Source organism: Nerophis lumbriciformis, linkage group LG32, assembly GCF_033978685.3.
Source record: "Nerophis lumbriciformis linkage group LG32, RoL_Nlum_v2.1, whole genome shotgun sequence".
NCBI classification, from domain to species: Eukaryota; Metazoa; Chordata; class Actinopteri; order Syngnathiformes; family Syngnathidae; genus Nerophis; species Nerophis lumbriciformis.
The window spans coordinates 15,092,848-15,105,121 of record NC_084579.2 but is presented as its reverse complement, the minus strand read 5'-3'; the positions used below and the strand labels follow the sequence as shown (position 1 = coordinate 15,105,121).

General features: G+C 36.0%; 1 protein-coding gene across 1 annotated transcript in view; it reads right to left on the bottom strand.

The window, feature by feature from the left end:
- pappaa (pregnancy-associated plasma protein A, pappalysin 1a) overlaps positions 1–12,274 on the bottom strand; it is a 288,874-nt gene that overhangs the window by 67,764 nt on the left and 208,836 nt on the right. The window contains exon 14 of the mRNA XM_061927311.1: positions 5,330–5,504. Within this exon, the coding sequence (XP_061783295.1) occupies positions 5,330–5,504 (175 nt within the window). The remainder of the gene's footprint in view (positions 1–5,329; positions 5,505–12,274) is intronic.

Below are 12,274 nucleotides of genomic sequence, written 5' to 3'. Positions count from 1 at the left end.
AATAGCCCCAAAGTGCCCCGTCAATCAAAACCTAATGCAATTAGCAGGAGACTCAGGGGGGTGGGCTACTGTGTTTTTGTGTGTGGATGTACCGTAGATGAGCATCTGTGCACACCACTATTGGTGTAATTATTCCCCTGTGCCGGTTTATGCACATGCATGTACAGTATAGCAGTGTTTTGCAACCTTATTTGAGCCAAGGCACATTTTTTGCGTTGAAAAAATCTGCAGAAATCATTAAAAAACGAAACTCGGTTGACAGTAAAAAGTCGTTGGATATGACTTTAAAGCATAACCAAGCATGCATCAATATAGCTCTTGTCTCAAAGTAGGTGTACTGTCACCACCTGTCACATCACGACGTGACTTATTTTGAGTTTTTTGCTGTTTTCGTCATGTTATGTGGTCTGGATTATGTTTTGTTATTGTCTGGTTGTTTAAGACTCTTTTAGCTCCTGTTTACGCTCCCTTGTTTGTTTAGTCACCATGGCAACTCATTAGTTACACCTGCCTCATTTGTTTGGACTCACGCACCTGTTCTAATCATGACATTATTATTTAAGCCTGTCTTTTTCAGTTAGTCGTCCTGGTGACATTGTTCAATCAATCAATCAATCAATCAATCAATGTTTATTTATATAGACCTAAATCACAAGTGTCTCAAAGGGCTGCACAAGCCACAACGACATCATCGGTACAAAGCCCACATAAGGGCAAGGAAAAACTCACCCCAGTGGGACGTCGATGTGAATGACTATGAGAAACCTTGGAGAGGACCGCATTTGTGGGTAACCCCCCCCCCTCTAGGGGAGACCGAATGCAATGGATGTCGAGTGGGTCTGACATAATATTGTGAGAGTCCAGTCCATAGTGGATCCAACATAATAGTAATTGTTCTGCTCTGTTCATGCTGGTTTTCATGCTCGTATTTTTGCGATTGCTCTCTTTGTGCTTCATGCCATGCCACGTAAGTTTTGTTTTTTCATGTCACAGTTAGCGAGTGTTGTTTCATGTCCATAGTTTACTTTAGAGTTTTGTTCCCTGCGTTAAGTTGTGCCTCCGCTGTGAGCGCTTTTTGTTTGTACCCCTTTTGAGTAGAAATTAAAAATGTTCCTACCTTCAAGTCATGACTGGTGTAGTCCGATTGCATCCCGGGAAAACAATCCTCACAGTAATTTGCAAAAACCCCTCCGTCATGACAGTTTTCCTGTGTGTAGCGTTTTAGTTCTTGTCTTGCGCTCATATTTGGGTGGCTTTTTTCTATTTTTTTTTGGTATTTTCCTGTAGCAGTTTCACGTCTTCCTTTGAGCGATATTGTACCGCATCTACTTTGTTTTAGCAATCAAGAATATTTCAGTTGTTTTTATCCTTCTTTGTGGGGACATTGTTGATTGTCATGTCATGTTCGGATGTACATTGTGGACGCCGTCTTTGCTCCACAGTAAGTCTTTGCTGTCGTCCAGCATTCTGTTTTTGTTTGCTTTGTAGCCAGTTCAGTTTTAGTTTCATCCTGCGTAGCCTTCCCAAAGCTTCAATGCCTTTTCTTAGGGGCACTCACCTTTTGTTTATTTTTGGTTTAATCATTAGACACCTTTTTTACCTGCACGCTGCCTCCCGCTGTTTCTGACATCTACAAAGCAATTAGCTACCTGCTGCCACCTACTGATATGGAAGAGTATTACACGGTTACTCTGCCGAGCTCTAGACAGCACCGACACTCAACAACAACACATCATTTGCAGACTATAATTACCGGTTTGCAAAAGATATTTTTAGCCCAAATAGGTGAAATTACATAATCTCCCACGGCACACAGTGGTTGAAAAACACTGCAGTATAGATCAGCTCATTTTGTAGGGGGTGGGGGCTACAGAATTTGTTTTTAATTAAATTCTAAATCAAAAGATAAAGAAGTTATAAAAAATGACAGAATCTTTCAACAACATCTGATTATTTGTGCTCCGACTGGTAATTGTTATATTTGTTTCAGGCATGCCGGAGGACCGTCACATGTTTACACTTGCACAATGCCACATGTTCTAGAAGGATAAGAATGAAGCAAGGCTTCTTCGCGTCTCAGCAATTACTGATAGTTTGTTGACTTCCCGTGTTTAAAATGTGACAGAAAATAACAGACAACTTGCAGAAAAATGCCCACTGAGGGCTACATTTGTGATCTCTGTTCTTATTAGATTGTCTCGCAGACTGCTTTACTAAGCCATACTGAGGGATAAAGCATTTATACGGCCTTTACGGCATCTTGGAGCTAATCCAATGGCTTTACGACATGGTGTCAACTCACCCCCGGTCCGTTCGTTTGCTTGTGAATTGCATGCATCCGCGTGTGTGTGTGTGTGTTTATGTTGTTTATGCAGGGCATCGAGTGCAATTTCCCGTACGGCGTGTCAGTTCGTACACGCCGCCGGGGCGGTAGCAAATCTCTGCCCTTTTAACAGTGGCTTCAGTGTGTGTGGAAAAGATGGAAGGAGGACAAGGAGGGGAGGGGGCGGGAGTGAGCAGACACTATGCAATGATGTCATCGTCCCGGTGGAGAGGCAGCCACACAAAGTGACTGTTTGAGGTGATGGCGCAGGGACTAAACGTGTATGAGGCGGTGGCGATGTCCACCTCCTCCTCCGCTCCTTAGTGCCGCACTTTGTCTACCTGGATGATGTCATCCCCCCTGTCCCTGCCCCCACCCACCTCCAGGGACTGACTGTGGCGCTTGCAGATGACAAAATAAGTGCAGAGGCAAGCAGAAGAGGGTGTGGGGGGGGAGATGCCGCTCTCTTATGGCCAGTTGTGTGCTGAAGTTTGCATCATTGCACTCACATGCATTACCATTGGCACGCACGTACCAATATGCTGCGAGGCGCGTTGCATGTGTACGTTTATGCAGCCATTTTTGCGCGGGATGTTATTAATGGCTGACTTCATAGCATTTAGTAGAAGATGATGTGCATTACGCAATTAAATACATTTTTTGATGATTGTTTTGTCGGCAAACCTCCAACCAATTAACAATCACATTATTTTTTTTAATGTATTATTATATTACATTTAATATTCTATATTATTGTATCATATTAATGTGCAATATTGTTATTATATTTAATCATTTTATTTTACCATATAATACTATATTTATGAATATATTTTATATATGTTTTCATTACTTTCAATTCATACATATTTGGAATAATTTATATCATATTAAATTAGTATACTATACAATTTTAACATATTCAATTAATGTTTGCTTTTTATTTTTTACATTTATTAACATTTTTGTAATGCTTTTATAGTCATTGGATATGTTAAAGCAAACATATTTTTATCTATTTTCTTAAAATTAATTGGCAATTAGCAATATATTTACATCAGATATTGTGTTTTTGCATTTTTTTTCTAGTTCATAAATATTTTTCTCAATTTCTGATATTATATTTATTATGCATTTTTATTTTAGTATATTATAATTTATTTTTACTATATTGGCTTTTATTTATATTTATGCCATTGGATTTACTAGCATTTGTTTTTCTGTATGCTATTATATTCATTATATGTATTGTTATATTACATTTAATATTCTATATTGTTCTATCATATTAGTGTGCAATATTATTATTGCATTTAATCATTTTATTTTACCGTATAATACTAAATTTACGAATATATTTTACATAATATAATATGTTTCATTACTTTTAATTCATACGTTTTTGGAATAATTTATATCATATTAGTATACTGTATAATTGTAATATATTAAATTAATGTTTGCTTTTTAATTTTTACATTTATTAGCATTTTGTAATCCTTTTATATTTATTAGATATGTTAAAGCAACAATATTTATATCTATTTTTAGCATTTAAAATGAATTGGCAATTAGCAATATATTTACATAAGATATTGTGTTTTTGCATTTTTTTCTAGTTCATAAATATTTGTATCAATTTCTAATATTATATTTAGTATGCATTTTCATTTTAGTGTATTATAATTGATTTTTACTATATTGGCTTTTATTTTTACTTATGCCATTGCATTTACTAGCATTTGTTTTTCTGTATGCTATTATATTCATTATATGTATTGTTATATTACATTTAATATTCTATATTATTCTATCATATTAACGTGCAATATTATTATTATACTTTATCATTTTATTTTACCGTATATTACTAAATTTACGAATATATTTTACATAATATACTATGTTTTCATTAATCTTAATAAATATTTGTATTAATTTATATCCTATTAAATTAGTATACTATACAATGTTACTATATTAAATTGATTGTTGCTTTTTATTTTTTACATTTATTTGCATTTTTTTAATGCTTTTATATTCATTAAATATGTTAAAGCAACAATATTTGTATCTATTTTCAGCATTTTGCACTTAAAATGAATTGGCAATTAGCAATATATTTTACATAAGATATTGTGTTTTTGCATTGTTTTTAGTTCATACATATTTGTATCAATTTCTAATATTATCTGACTATGTATTTTCATTTTAGTATATTATAATGTATTTTTACTATATTGGCTTTTATTTTTCTTTATGCTATTATATTCATTATGTGTTTTTATGTAAAAATATTTGTATCTATTTTCATAATTTTTTCGCTTAAAATGCCCACTTTTCTGCCTCTTTAAAAAACATAATTTAGCAATAAATGAATTGGTATTGTGCCCCGTTAATCAAAACTTAATGCAAATCTAATGCAATTGGCAATACATTTAACATAATATATTGCATTTTTTCATTGTTTTGTAATTCATAAACAAAATATGAATCCATAATATTATATTTATTTAGCATTTGCATTTTAGTATAATATAATACACTGTTACTTTATCACCTTTTATTTTTCTTTAAGCTATTTGATTAGCATTTTGCTATTATATTAGACATTTTTATGTAAAATATTTGCATTTATTTTTGTCATTTTTGCACTTTATTTACCACTTTTCTGCCTCCATTAAAAGCTTGATTTAGCACTAAATTAATTGGTATTGCGCCTCCTCCTTCAAAACGTATCCATCCACCCATCAATGTTCTAATTCAAACAGTGTGACTCGTGTTTTTTCATCATTTTCTTTATCCATAAATATTAGGATTAATTTACAATAATTAAAAAAAATGCTATTATATTTATTAGCATTTATTTTTATGCACACTATTTCAATTTCAATTATTTTTTTTATGCAAACTATTTGTATTTTTTTTAAGCATTTTTCCACTTGTTTTTTTATTAAGCATACTTGTTTTTTTTAAAGCATTTCTGCTGCTGTGTGTGTGATTCACCTGGCTCTTGATGATGTCATCATCCTGGTGGACTTGCAGGACGTAGCCGGAGTTGCAAGAGATGGTGCAGCGGTCTCCGTTGTAGAAGTGGCGGCCGGCATTGCTGCACTTGAGCTCTGCATTGCGGATTAAGGGCTCCTGGCAGTCGATGGCTTCGCACGAATAATGGACACAACTGCAAAAGAAAGGGTTTGAGTGGGGCGAGGGGAAAAAAATGATGAAAAAAAAAAAAGAACCTAAAGGCCACGTTGGAAAGTTACAACCGACATAAATTTAACGAGTGAAATAACACTGCAAAGCAGGAGTTGCACATGTGAAAAGGCCAAGCGACCACATCCATCCATTAATGGCTTCTTTACATGTCGGATCAATAAACCACATGCAGACAAGAGATGTTTGCTATTGGTTTTACGGGAGGGTGTCTGTGTGCGGACACAAGGTAAAATGACATACAGTCATGAGGAGTGACAGGTTGCAATGGCTATCTTTAGTGGACGCCTCAATGCTCAGCACAACTTACTTTACAACATTCAGGGTTCCCTCATAAAAACCCGCACAGAAAGTGTCGACTGGTGGCTGTTCCACAAAGTAAAAAATGTAATCAAAATTTTTATCTCTTTGTCTATTTCTGTTTTACCGCCACTCTTGTAGCCGTAATATTTCTTGTTTAAGTGCTTTTCCCTTCAAACGGTTTATGGCCTGCTTATGCATGCGCCTTATGGACTTGAGGTTTTCATGCCGCCATTACAATCATCATGGAAGTGCTAATTAAGTAAATTAGGTCAAATGAAATCAAGGCCGCCATGAAAGTACATAAATCTCCATTTGAGGCAAAAAAAAAACAATAAAAAAAATAAATAAATCCCCTTAAAATGCTCACCAAAGCAACAAGTGGTGCTATAACTAGTTTGTTTTGGATCATTTATTTTATGTATTGAAAAAAATAAAAAAATAAAATTATGGCAAAAAAGTAAAGATTGAATCAATTAATATCTGACAAATAAAAAAATATATTAAAGGAGCTGTGGAGGTAGATGTGGCCAGCGCGCTTGCAGGAGCAAAGGTCACCGCCGCTGTCTATGGTGCTGAGGACGAGCACCATCGGATAGGGGCGGGGCATGTGCTGACAGCGAGACAGAGCTGGCAGGTGATTCGATTTCACAGGTGGTACGTGTTAATCTAATCATCTGTTGTCTTTAACAGTGAGCGGGCCGGGTGCAGGAGGGGGAGAGACTGAAAAGTCGAGAACGAACGTTTGTCTGATGAGCTGTGGAAAAAACCTATTAAACCTTTGTCAACTCTGCATCACCTGAAGTATGTATCAGTGGGACCGCGAGCACGCGACTTCTACAGGAGCCATATATAATAATTTCATGTCAAGTCAGCAATTATTATATATGGCTCCTGTAGAAGTCGCGTGCTCATAGCTGAGATAGGCTCCAGCGCCCCCCGCGACCCCGAAGGGAATAAGCGGTAGAAAATGGATGGATGGATGTCAAGTCAGCATTAAATGGCCCTGATATGGCAAAAGGCATTAATAAACCATATTCTTTTCGAATACCTCTATAACTGGTAAAGGTAGTTCAGCCGGGATATGCTCATTTTCAAAATTAGATTTACAGCCCCGAAATCTTGTTAGTGTTTTCATTTCGATGTCCCGCCCTCCACCGTTTGACCAATTATCAAGTCAGTGAGAGTGTTACATCCAGGTTGGCAGTTACACACCGCCATCTTTGTCTAGCTACTGCCACTGGTAAAGCTACTAAACATGTCAGACCTTAGTAAATCTAAAAGGCGTCGTTACGATTTTCAACTTATTCATGACAAAGCCAGGTTTGTATCGGGGATGCCTGTGAAAAATGGAGTCAATTGAAGGCGGAGAAAGCTTTTCATCTGACGCCAAACTTGCTAATTTCCTCCTTGATTGGTAAGTAAGGCATTTACGTTTTCTTGTAATAAATGGAAATTTTATATGTAAACTATTTTGTCCAATATAGTCTATGATCTTGTCTAACAAAGCTAGTTTGTTCCTGCAACGAATGCTTAGCATGTGAGCCTAGTCAATGACACATCAACATACAGGCTAACGGGGGAAATATATGGCGTATGTCATTGTGTATTCGAACTGACAGGGCAAAATATATTTTCGACAAATAAAACCTATGTGGGTATGGGTAGTGTCAGTGGCTATTCCGTTCTCAATACGCTGATACGCTGAGTAAATGGGTTGCAACATTAGCACGGCTGTCGTGGCAATGTGAAACGTATGGAGACAGACAAATCACACGATAAAATAATTCCTCTTTTTTGTTTGCATATTGTGGACTACATGTACCAAGTTATATGGCAATCTGAAACGTATGAAACAGTAGCCTATAGGCATAACTTGGTAAAATGTTTCCTCTTTAGTTTTGGGCTTACATTAGGCTGCTAAGCATGCTCTACCTTTTTTCACCAGTATAACGATTGCTAGTGTTGGTTGTAGTGTGTTTTAGTCTTTGTTTTCTGATAGTACTGACAATATCCATATGATTGCAATAGGTTGTGATATTGTACGCAGGCATGACGTACTTGAAACCTGAAAATAGTCAAATTTTTGTGTAAAATGTGTTGGTTAGAGATTTGTTATTGACAAAATGATTGTCTATTCAGCTATTATGGTCTCAGCAACTCAAGCCCTAGTAAGAGGCAGTGGAAGTTTGAAGTTCTTTGGAGTAGCCCAGTCAATCGAGCTGGATTCGGCTGCGTATCTTGCAACCTTAGTCAGGGAGAGGGGACTACAGAATGTTGACCTAGATTGCAGTACCATTTCTGGCCAGATTATTACCATATGGCTCCTTCAATAATTTAAAAAAAACATTTTAGCGCAAAGATGAGTGAAGAGACTACCCTTGAATTGATTAACGTGGACCCCGACTTAAACAAGTTGAAAAACTTATTCGGGTGTTACCATTTAGTGATCAATTGTACGAAATATGTACTGTACTGTGCAATCTACTAATAAAAGTTTCAATCAATCAATGCTTCCTGGCAAATTTTGCTTCAAAATAAACCCAGGCGGGACTTTACATAAAACTGTTACCACGTTTTGTACAAATAATTTTTGTGCATTCAAGTGAACCACTTAAAAGTTGCATTTGTGTCCCAAAATTGGGGTCATTTTAAATGTTAATTTAATTTATGCAGACAAGATATTTACTGCCATTAATCGTGATTAATCAAAATGCAAAAGCCTGCTAATGTTATTTTTAAAAAAAAGTATATTTTGACATACCTAATATATAATATTAAAACATTTAATACAATCTGTAAAATGTTTCTAAACATATATTTTTCTGTGGACAGTTATAAAAAAACAAAACAAAATAAAATGAAAAATATAATTAAGTTTTGCATAGAGAAAAAAAAGCCAGCTTCAAATGTGATTTAAATTCATTAAGCTGCCTTACAGAACACAACTTTGCACTGTAAGTAAAATAGACCATATGGACTTGAATAAATAAATTAATATATAAGAAAATATAAATACAAAGTTAACAATCAAGCAAATCATAAAAATGACACAGTCTGCTAACTAAAAATAATAAACTATAAGAAATAAAGGATTAACAGTTTAATTTGAGTATCATAAATAGGGCTGCAACATTTGATCAATTAATTTGAACAGAAATAAGACTCAACGTATATTATTGTGGAGGGAGATGTGGCCAGCGCACTTGCAGGAGCAAAGGTCACCGCCGCTGTCCACGGTGCTGAGGACGAGCACCATCGGATAAGGGGCGGGGCATGTGCTGACGGCGAGACACAACTGGCAGGTGATTAGATTTCACAGGTGGTACGTGTTAATCTAATCATCTGTTGTCTTTAACAGTGAGCGAGCGGGTGCAGGAGGAGGAGGAGTATGAAAAGTCGAGCACGAACGTTTGTCTGCTGAGCTGTGGAGAAAATACTATTAAGCCTTTGTCAACTCTGCACACCTGGAGTATGTATCAGTGGGACCGCGAGCACGCGACTTCTACAATTATGTTGCTTCAATTAATCGTACCTAACAAAAAATGATCAAATCTGGATTGCATTGAGTACACGGAACTTTAAATCTGTGGAGATAGTCTTCGCATAACCGCTAAAATAGAGCGGTGGTGTGTGGGTGCAGTGATCTGTGGAGAGTTCGTATTCAATTAAAATTAGTATTAATTCTCACATGTTAAAAGTGCAATTTCAATGTTCGTGCATTTTTTTTTAACGTTTTTGCAAGCGGGATTTTTTTTATTTCAAATATGTTTCTATAAAGTATGCATTGAGGCTATAAAGTATGTTTGATTGGATTACTCGATAAATCGAACCAACTGGTAGATTACTGAATTACTAAAGTACCGGTAATCGATAGCTACAGCCCTGATTATGCGTATGCACAAAAAAATATGTATTATAAAAAAACACAACATTTAAGTTGATTTAATTAAATGAAATGCCTTACATAGAAGGCGAGAACTCTGCACTGTAGGTAAGAGAGTAACGGTTCTTTTTTAATTTCTTTTTACTGCTTTTGGAACAACAACTTTGCTTTGGAAATGAAACGTCTTCGTGCTTTATTTCCTTGTCGAGTCGGAATTCTCTTGTAATAAATTTTAATTTAACTACCCAAGCAGAAACTTGAATGAAAAATGCCTCCTATGACAGAATCCATAAGGATAGAGTGGTACAAAAACAGCAAACAGCAGAGCGGTGCAACATTTCATAGCTCTTGATGTCGTGAACGACTCCGGGAGGGGAAACAAGGGCCGATTTTAGAGTGTTACAGGAAATTTGCGTTTGAGGGAGTTAGCATTGAGTTGGAGGCACCTAAAGGGATGACGTTGGAATGGACAGAGCAAATGGCGAGAAGGAAAAGACAGATATAGACGTTTAAAGCAAGAATTCTGGAAATAGGACAAAACATCTGAAGGGAAATATGCTGTAAAAGTGGCATCAAGAAATATTAGCAAACTTTGCAAGATTTCCAACAGGTATACATTAGTGATGGGAATCTTACAACAACTCACGATTCAACAATTTGATTCTTGTGACAGCCATCTAATTAGGGACCGCAATGTCCCTTTGGGACAGAGGACCCTATTGTATTTTGTGCGTTTTATTATTATTATTATTCCGCCGCCTCTTTGAGCTGTAATTTGACCCTCTTAACATGCTTCAAAACTCACCATATTTGACACACACATCAGGACTGGCAAAAATTGCCATCTAATCAAAAAACTAAACCCCAAAACTCAAAATTGCGCTCTCGCGCCCCCTAGGAAAAAACACAGACAAAACTGCTTGTAACTTTCGGTAGGAATGTCGTAGAGACATGAAACTAAAACCTCTATGTAGGTCTGACTTAGACCTAGATTTCATACATTGACATCCTTCAAAATCAACAGGAAGTTGGCAATTCCCCCTTCAAAACAAAAGTTTTGTAAAAACAGTCACTTTTGCCTCTTTGAGCTGTAATTTGACCCCCTTAGCATGCTTCAAAACTCACCAAACTGGACACACACATCAGGACTGGCAAAAATTGTGATCTAATAAAAAAAACCAACCCCAAAACTCAAAATTGCACTCTAGCACCTCCTAGGAAGAAAACACAGACACAACTGCTCCTAGGAAGAAAACTTAGACAAAACTGCCTGTAACTTCCAGTAGGAATGTCTTAGAGACATGAAACAGAAAAACCTCTATGTAGGTCTCACTTAGATCTACATTTCATAAATTGACAACCCCCATTGACAGGAAGTTTGCAATTCCCCCTTCAAAACAAAAGTTTTGTAAAAATCGGCCACCTTTTTTCAAACATTATCTCCTCTGAGCGCGTTTGTCGTGTCGGCTTCAAACTAGCACAGGAGAGAGATTGAACCCTTCTGATTAAAAGTTGACCAAAGAGTTTTAATTACTGCTCCGGTTTGGATTTTATGTGCCGTCAAAGTCGGTCCCGTCCATCGTTGCTTGCAGCTTTAATTCAGAATTTATTCTCGATTCAACACGATTATTGATTCAAACTAGCGTTGTCCCCGATACCAATATTTTGATACTTTTTGGTACTTTTCTAAATAAAGGGGACCACAAAAGATTGTATTATTGGCTTAATTTTAACAAAAAATCTTGAGGGTATATTAAACATATGTTTCTTATTGCAAGTTTGTCCTTAAATAAAATAGTGAACATACAAGACAACTTGTCTTTTATTAGTCAGTAAGCAAACAAAGGCTCCTAATTTAGCTGCTGAGGTATGCAGTAACATATTGTGTCATTTATCATTCTATTATTTTGTCAAAATTATTAAGGACAAGTAGTAGAAAATAAATGATTAATCTATTTGTTCATTTACTGTTAATATCTGCTTACTTTCTCTTTCAACATGTTCTATCTACACTTCCGTTTTAATTGTAATAATCATTTATTCTTCTGTTGTTTGATACTTTACATTAGTTTTGGATTATACCACAGATTTGGGTATCAATCCGATACCAAGTAGTTACAGGATGCATGTGTCCAGGGACATATTTCCTGAGTTTATAAACATAATATACATTCTGAAAAAATGAAAGAAGATGTTGTGATGCCAAAAAATATTGACGTAATCATAGTAGTATCGACTAGATACGCTCATGTACTTGGTATCATTACAGTGGATGTTAAGTGTAGATCCACCAATGGTGTTTGTTTACATTTTGACGCCGGTGAGCTACGGTGTGTAGTGAAGCATGTTTAGCTATTCCTCGTCCTGCAGGGATGATACTTGTAAGAAACGTACTTTATTTGTCGCCATGGAGACCAGGATTAGTGATTTAGAAGTAGCTAAAACACTGCAGACTGGGGCTGGACTTTAGCTGCCATGTCTTAAAGCACCTCTTCCTGAGGGACTTTCAGTGTTATAACTTCACTTTTATCGTTAGTTTTTAAGCCAAA